The following is an 8863-nucleotide window of genomic DNA, read 5'->3' on the forward strand; positions in this document are numbered from 1 at the left end:
TGGCATGTGGTGCTGGGGGATCGAACCGCGGTCCCTGTGTTTTGCCAAGCTTGTTTCAAGTAGGTGCTTTAGACCACTGAGCCATCTCTCCAGCCCCGGGAAATTTTTAGATATATTCATTTATAAATTAAATATTTAAACAAGGTATTTCATTCATGAAAATTATATTTTGTGACAAAATCACCAGTCTTTCTACTATTTTTAAGTTCAAAATGGCATTATGGTTCAAATTTCAGTATCAGAACTTTTAAAATGTTGACTTAAGAGTGAACCCTTGGGGGGACTAGGGAGATGGCTCAGTGGAATAAGCGCTTCCCTGGCAAGCGCAAGGGCCTGAGTTCAATCCCGGGTTCCGCAAAAAAAAAGAGTGATCCCTTGGGAATGAATTTTTAATTATTTACATCTCAGCAAGACTGAGGTAATCAGCTCTTTTCTCTCTCTCTCTCTCTCTCTCTCTCTCTCTCTCTCTCTCTCTCTCTCAGCATCAGGGATTGAACTCTGGACCTTGTGCTTGCCAGGCAGGTGCTTATGCTGCTGAGCTATATCCCCGGCCCCTTCTTGTTTAAATTTACTTTTATTGGTACCATTCAGATATACATGCCGATCACATTCACCCCCGGGAACTTGTACCTGTACACAGCGTATCGCTGTTCCTTCCCCTTCCCCCGTTTTCCTCCCCTCTCTTCAGCCCCTCTGCCCCTCCTTCTTTGCAAAGCTGTTTCCTTTTATCCTTTTCTCATTTTCCTCTTTTCCCTTCCTTCCTTCCCCCCTCCCACTCCCCAGTTCTCATAATTAGAGCATAAAGGCGTTACAAGAGTCCAGAGAAAACTTCAGCAAAAGCAGAGGCTGCCTGCCGCCCAGATACGAGGAGAATTTACCTCTTTCAGAATTGTGCGTGGAGCGTATCACACAAAGTTGTGCCCATCCCGCTTTTTAATATGGACTTGCAGCTTTCTTTGCTCAGTAATTAGTGCTGACTGCTGACAATGTTAAAATCTGGGTCAGTGGAAAGTTTGCGGATGATGGCTAGTGCTGCTACACCGCCCTCCAGGCCCCGCAGGCTTTCATTCTACAACTCCTCTGATCGCGTCAGTACAGACATTAGGTTAAGTATTTCCACTGACCCTCATCTTCGGGGTTTTCAGGGTTTCATGTTTGATAGGCATTGTGAATCACAGGAGCAGGGTTTGCCTGAAAGTTTGGGTGGACACAGTGAGTTTAGGAGACCCTGTAAGTTCAGTCCTATGCAAAACCCAAAGTCTGTACAGGAGGGGAGAGAAAGACAAGCTCTAGGGTCCTTCCCTTGGTCCCTCTGTCCCTCCATCCCTTTGTCTCTCTCTCTTTCTCTCTCTCTGTCTCTCTCTGTCTCTGTCTTTCTGCCTCTGTCTCTGTCTTTGCCTCTCTCTCTCTGTCTCTGTCTCTGTCTCTTTCTCTCTCTGTCTCTCTGTCTCTGTTTGTCTCTCTGTCTGTCTCTCTCCCTCTCTCTGTCTGTCTCTTTGTCTCTGCCTCTGTCTCTCTCTGTCTGTCTCTGTCTCTGTATCTCTGTCTCTGTCTCTCTGTCTCTGCCTCTGTCTCTCTGTCTCTCTCTGTCTGTCTCTCTGTCTCTCTCTGTCTGTCTGTCTCTGTCTGTCTCTCTCTCTACCCTCCCACCCACCCCCAAGAGCCAGCTTTCACCCGCGGACCCTGCCCTCTGCACCCACCCAGGCCCAGCCAATTTCTTTCGTTCTCCTTGCCGCATCACCCCTGCAGCTTGGCCCAGGAGCCCAGCCCTCCAGGAGAGAGGCTGCGCAATACCCTGGAGAGGAAGGGGACAGGGAGCCAGGGTTAGCATCCTCCCTGGGGAGGCTGGCGCGCTGCTCTCCGGCCTGGGGACAGGTGCAAGCCTGACACGCATTCGCCACAGCCATGCTGCCTTGTGTCGCTGGCTGCCTACGTGACCTGTGTTCTGTTGCTACTGAATGGTGGAAGAAATCACTTTGCATTTCAGCTCTGATAAAATATGTAAAAGTGTGAGCAAAGAAGACAGGTTTTGAAGTCTGTATCAAGTGAATTCCTTTTCTTTTTCCTTTTTTTTTTTTAAAAGATCTCGGCCCTGTCCCATTCTTGGGATGCCCGTGCAGGTGTGCACAATTTGCAGTGATGGCAGCCTTGTCACGGAGGAGAGCGGGCTGCTTAGCTCCCTGAGCAAGATTGATCCTCCACAGCCAGAATGGCGCACTTGGCGCCCAGATAATTGGCAATAAATTGATTTTCACTTCTGCATCCCTAATTAGTGGCTCCCCCATGCTGCTGAAAAGGATATAGGTACTTAATAAATGATCAGAAATTCTGTTCCAACACTGGAAAGGCTATAAGCCTTGGCACCTCCAGCCCAGCAGCATCACCCCCACCTTTATACTCCAGAGAACCGAGATACGTTTTCAAGCAAATGCTTCCATGTAGGTATCCGTGGCGGCAGCACTATTCCAAATGGCCAAGAGAGCAAACAAGAAAATGTCTATGAAGCGACGAAAAGCACATGACATAGGATACATATACATATGAATTCAGCCCTAAAAGGGAATTGAAGGGCCCACCAAATAGCTCAGCTGATTAAAGCGCCCGCTTAGGCAGATGCTGCAGCCAGGGTTCCATCCCCAGCCTGCCCTGTGAGCCTGCCCCCAGGGCGCGCTGAGACAGCAATTGAAACTGGGTGTGGTGGTGCGCACCTGTAATCCCAGCACTTGGGAGGCTGAAAACAGGAGAATCACTACGGGTCCAGTCTGTGTAATGAGATGCTGTAGACCCTGTACCAAATACATTAAAAAAAAAAAAAAGGAAAGAAAGAAAGAAATCAGCCAACAGCAAATGCTGGCAGTGGTATGGGGGAAAAGGAACGCTTCTCAGCAGTTTGTGGGAATATAGATTGGTGCAACCAATGTGGAAATCAATGTAGAGATTTCTCAAAAAAAATTAAAATTAGAAATTATATTTGACCTAGCTATTGCTTTTCTTGATATCTTCCCAAAAGACTTAAAAGTGACATGAGCACACCCATCTATGTATCACTACAGTTTATAATAGCTAAGTCTTGGAAACAGCCCAAAAGCCCATGATAAATGAATAAAGAAGATGTGAGGATTTTTACTAAATAGAGTACTAGTCTGCCGTAAAGATGGACACACTTGAGACATTTCCAGCTAGATGGATGCACCTTGAGACCAGACTCTTTTTTTTTTTTTTTTTTTTCTTGCAGAACCAGGGATTGAACTCAGGCCCTTGCACGTGCCAGGGAAGCACTTATTCCACTGAGCCATCTCCCTGGCCCCAAGACCAAACTCTTGAGTGAAATAAACCAGATATGCATGTTCCAGCACTGTGTTGTTTCTCTGGTGTGAGAAACCAACAATGTAATCAATGACCAAATTTTGCAGTAGATTTTGGGAAAGGGGAACAAAACGTTCCAATGAGGGGCCAAGGAGTGGGGAGGGGGAAGGGAAAGAAGGGAAAGGAGAAGGAAGGAAGGGAAAGTGGAAACAAAGCCTTTGTAAATAATCAAGGGGAAAAGGTTTGGAGGAGGGAAGGAGAATGGGAAGGAAAGAAGAAGCAAAATATGCGACATACAGGTGCACGGCCCTAGGGCGAAGGCTAGCGTCGTGTAGATCGAAAATACACCAGCAGAAAAGAGGGTGGAACACATTTCTCACAGCTTCTCTCTGCATCCAAAGTCTCCTTGATTTGTTTAGTCTGTTTCCGACTCTGATCCCTTTTGCTGATCAGCTGGTAAGGTCTGGGAGAATATATGTATATGTATTATGTATGTGTATGTACACATATTGGATATGCGTATGTATTATATATGTGTGTGTATGTATTGTATATGTATTCTATATGTAGCATATATGTATATGTGCTGTATATGTGTTGTATATGTGTCTGTGTCTGTATATGTATATACTGTATATGTGTGTACTGCGTATGTATATGTATTATATATGTACATATATGTATATATTTAAAAGATATAGATCTATGCCCACACCTTAATGCATAACTCTGCGTGCAGAACACACACACAGCTTATGTGTCCCAGTCCCTGACACAATACTATCTTACAGTAGAAGCTTAGCTAATGACCAAATATCAGAGAGAGCATCCACAGCCACATATCACTGTCACATAGTTTTCAAATTAGGCGACTCAGGACACTGACTTCACCTTGCCTTCCAGCCACCTCATCATTGCAGCGTGCAGAACACCTCAGCTCAGGGAGCAAGGGGGCAGAGACAAACGAGCCGGCGCAAGGCTAGCGGAAGCGTTAGGGGTTAACAGCGATGCCAGGTCCCCAAAACCTGGAGATCAAGGGCCATCATTAATTCCTGCAAGAAACGCTTATGGCTCATGTCACAAGCAGAATGAGCAATAATCCTGCCCTCATGAGGCTTACAGTTCAGAATCAAAGCAATATACAGATAAGAAAAAATGAAAATGATAGTTGCTGTGAATACAATAAATACAGCAATGAGATGAAACCAGTCTGGAAGAGGAAGAGGAGGGGGAGGGGGGGAGGAGAAGGAGGGGGAGGGGGAGGAGGAAGAGGAGGAGGAGGATGAAGAAGAGGAGGAGGAGCAGGTGGGGAAGGAGGGGGAGGGGGAGGAGGAAGAGGAGGAGGAGGATGAAGAAGAGGAGGAGGAGCAGGAGGGGAAGGAGGGGGAGGGGAGGGGGAGGGGGAGAGGTAGGGGAAGGGGCAAGAGGAGGAGAATCTTGGCCAGAAAAGCCCTGTTTGTGGTGGGGCCGGGTCCTGTAGGATGTATGGAAGGTAGCGGAGGAAGCTGGCAAAGGAGATAGAATCCCTGAGGCAGACCCCCAGAGGGCAAGAGGAGGGGAGGTGACCTGAAAGCAAGGAGGCTGAGCAAGAAAAGGGCGAAGGAGAGGCTGGAGAACAGAGCAGAATGTTGTAACAGTGTCAGAGACCACGGGGAAGAGTTGAGATTTCATTCCAAGTGTACTGAAAAGTACCCAAAGTGTCACTTGTGTGTGTGTGTGTGTGTGTGTTGTTGTTGTTGTTGTTGTTGTTGGGGATTGAAGTGAGGGCCTTCACACAGGTACACTGAGCTGCAGCCCCAGATATTCTTAAAATTTTTGAGACAGGGTTTTGTAAGTTACTGAGATGCCCAGGCTAGGATCTAACCTGCAATCCTCCTGCCTCAGCCTCACAGGGTGCTAGGATTATGACTGTGTCGTGCTTATGAGCCTGTTTTCACCTAAGAAAACAAGTACTTCACTGAGAATGGTTTGAAATTTGGCACAGGGACACAGCTGCAGCAACAGTCCAAGTACATGACAGCACCAGTGCAGAGCGTTCATTCATTCTGCTTATTCCTTCCATTTCAAGAACTGGGTGCTGACACGGGGAGGACTATACTTGTGGCATTGGGGACATCTAGGAGGCTTCTCAGTGGCCACAAAGCCTGCCCTTGTGGCTATGAAACTGCTGGCAGGCGCTCAGCAGGGCAGCGAGGCCTGGAGTGGCCTAGAACAGGTGGTCCGAGCTGTGGCTGGCTGTGCGCGCTCACAGTAAATAGGTTATGAAGCGGGGAGGGCACGGGAGGATGCTGCACTTTTGCAAAAAGAGGCGAAAATCGAAAGACTTGGATCCCAAGCAGTTTCCTAGCTGCGCTTTTCTAGGTGTGAGTTTCCTGGGAAGGGAGGAGCCGGGTAGGCCTTCGTGCAGCCCGCCAGACAGAGCAGGCTGGAGCCCCAGTAGACAGCAGTGAGGCGGTGGCGGAAGCCCACCTGGTGCAGGTGTGAAGGGAAAGCGGAAGGGATTCCTGGGGCGGTGCAGGTAAAGTGCGGGGTTAGTATCCTTGAGACCGGCGGTCCACGGACAAGGGGTGACGAAGGGTAGGTGGGACAGGATGCAGAACCCGTGATGAGAGACCCCGGAGGAGCCCCAGGTGTGAGGGTGTGCTGAGGGGGTGCAGAGTGGTTACAGGCAGAGGGAGGCAGGGGGAGGGGCTGGCGGATCAGGGCCCGAGGGGGCGGTGGCAGGACCACGAGGACGCGCCTCAGCCGGGTGCTGGCGGCATGGCTGCGGCAGGGGATCTGGAAGGAGGACGATGAGGGCTGGGAAACAGGCCTGGGTGGCGAGGCTGCAGAGATGGGATCCTCGGGGGACAACGGGCCGGGGACTAAGGGAAGAAAGGGAATTTGGGAGAAATTTTAATCCAAGTCTAGTTCCAAATGTACAGGATTCTGCTGCTTTCTTAAATGCCAAGCAACCGTACTGCGGGCTAGCAGGTCCTAAATGTCACCAAATTCCACACTGAAAGGGGACAGCCAGGCCGAATGTGAGCAGGTGGGCTGAGCCCAGTACGGTTGGAGTCTGTGCAGATGGGGCCTCCAAGGGACAGGCAAAGCTCCACCCCCAGAGGGTCAGGGGGAGACGACGCTGGGAGTGGAGGGGATGGGCAGGTGCAGGAGGGTGCCACCCTGTGTACTCAGGCCAGGGTGGGCGGGGCCTCTTGCGGGCCGGAGTGGGCAGGGCCAGGGTGGGCGGGGACACTTTGCGGGCCTGAGGTGGGGGGCAGGGGGGCGGGGCCAGGGGGTGGCAGCCTCAACCCCTCAGCGTTTCAAGTTGATCCTGCGGCGCTATCAGCTGCTAACGTCTCAGAAGCGAACAGTCTCTAGGTTATAAAATTTCCAGTTATAAAATGCTAGGGTTTGGGGATTTTCTCAAGTCTTTCTGATTTCTTTCAGATTCTCGTTCTTCTAGCAAACCACTGAGTCTGCAAAGAAGCATCAGAGAGAAACAGGCCATTTCTGACTTCAGTTGTGGATTCCTTTCCACTAAGATTATCTGGAAGCTTGAATAACTACTTCTTTTTTCCTTAATTGAAATACATGTTGTGAGACACAAAGACATTTATTTTGCCGTTTCCTTGGGCTTTCATTCAATGTCGCCAGCTGTGTGCGCTCACGTACCTCTGACACCAGCGTGGTGTCCAGTAATCCAGTTCAGCCCAACTCCGACACCCCCTATCCAGGCTAGCATCTCGCAGTAGCTCCAACCCCAAGGCTGCAACCCGCGTCCCACGCCAGTTACGAGTCTTTCACCACCCCAGACCCGACAGACCAGCTACAACTCAGAGGTTCCACAACTGCGCCAATTTGCTAGAGAAAGTCACGTTATCAGGAAAGCACTGTGCTTGTTATTAGTGGTTCATTATAAAAGGTAGAACTGAGAAACATACCAATGGAAGCGATGAATAAGACCCGGCAGGCGACCCAAAGGGGCTGCGACCTTTTCCACACCTTGGCTCATTCACCAGGGAACTCTCTGAACCTAGTCCCTTAGGGTTGTGTGGGTGTTGCGTTGGAGAGGCTCGGCGATTAAACGATTGTCTTGGGTGATGAGCTCCGATTCCGTCTCCTCTGACTGGGGAAAAGGGCGAGAGTTCTAGGCCTCTGATCAAAGCTTGGTCTTCCAGCCCTCAGTGATCTCCTTAGTAAACAAAAGACTCACCCCTGCCGAGATTCCAAGGGCTTGGGGAACTGTGTGCGCCAGGAACGGGCTGCACGAGGACCAATGACTGATTTGTTAATTACACCATAGTCAGTGAAATAGCTATTGTATTGAAAATTCCCATCAGCACTAAGCAAATGTCCACGTGTCTTATCTAGTTTGCAAAGTGAGCTCATAAAGAAAACAGCTCTTACATTCTTATAAAGATACTGAACTGTAATTAAATATGGAGTTTAGCTGCATATTATACATAAAAGGATAAAGCCACATTGTGGAAAATCAAAGGAGCAATGTGGAAAACAAAAACCTAGCTTGAGCTGTTTCACTGAAAATCTTCAGCTCTGAACTAAATAACTGCTTAATTTCTTTAGATAACCTAAGGACCCTTAAATAGAAATTAGGAAAATGGCTTCTAGACGTTTTTGGTTTGAGGAGCCCACTTACATGGATTTCATTGGTCTTCCTTTGAGACTATACAGAATATAGTAGTATTTTAATTCTTTTTAAAATTAGTTATTTATTTGGTACAGAGTTATGATGCAGTTCAGATTCGTTGTAATCCTCCTGTCTCTCCCTGGCTAAAACTACACTGAAAAGAAGAAATTCTGCCTGTTATGGGTCCTACCCTGCTCTTCCCCACAGCCTGCCCTACTGACCCAGGTTTGCCTAGCTGGCGCACCTCTGCATAAGCCATTCCCAAAATCCGTCTCTCAACATACAGATTACCTCCTGTGGGTTCTGCTTCCCTGCTTGAACCCTGACTAATCGATGTTAAAAGTGTCGAACAATGAACGTGAAGTGTGTGGTGACAACAGGAGCCATGCGAACGTAAGCATTGTGTGACACCAGCAGCAGCGCGTGGGCTGGCTTCGGGATCTCTCAGGAGGAAGACTGGGCATGAAGCTGCCTACAACACAGACTCCCGACATGTCCTCCACCCCACGCTTCCATCCTTCTGGGCTGTCATAATGAAATAGAAGCAACAGAAATTCCTTTCTTCTCCCTGGAGGCTGGGACTGCAGGACGCAGAGCTGGCAGGCTGGTATCCAGCCTAGGCCATTGCCTGTCACAGTCGGGATCCTCTCTCAGTGCAGGGGGCAGGAGCTCGTATCTTCCCCTCCCCAGACAGCTGCCCTTCCCAATTCCTGACGACTCCCCAAACTCCGGCCTCACACTCCCCTTGGCCTTTTTGGTGTCCATGAGTTCCATTCTCTACCTAAGCAAACTTCCCATGGACATGCTCTGTACCTGTGTCCTGGAAGTGTGTTGTTGTTGTTGTTGTTGCTCTTCTTCTTCTTCTTCTTCTTCTTCTTCTTCTTCTTCTTCTTCTTCTTCTTCTTCTTCTTCTTCTTCTTCTTC

General features: G+C 48.9%; 1 protein-coding gene across 1 annotated transcript in view; it reads left to right on the forward strand.

Annotated features, from left to right (window-relative positions):
* Positions 1–6809, forward strand: part of Sh3bgrl2 (SH3 domain binding glutamate rich protein like 2) — a 121350-nt gene extending 114541 nt beyond the window's left edge. Inside the window, exon 3 of the mRNA XM_023718727.1 lies at positions 6739–6809. Within this exon, the coding sequence (XP_023574495.1) occupies positions 6739–6765 (27 nt within the window). The 3' untranslated portion in view covers positions 6766–6809. The remainder of the gene's footprint in view (positions 1–6738) is intronic.
* The last annotated feature ends 2054 nt before the right edge of the window (positions 6810–8863 follow it).

Source organism: Octodon degus, unplaced genomic scaffold, assembly GCF_000260255.1.
Source record: "Octodon degus isolate 3935 unplaced genomic scaffold, OctDeg1.0 scaffold00061, whole genome shotgun sequence".
NCBI lineage: Eukaryota > Metazoa > Chordata > Mammalia > Rodentia > Octodontidae > Octodon > Octodon degus.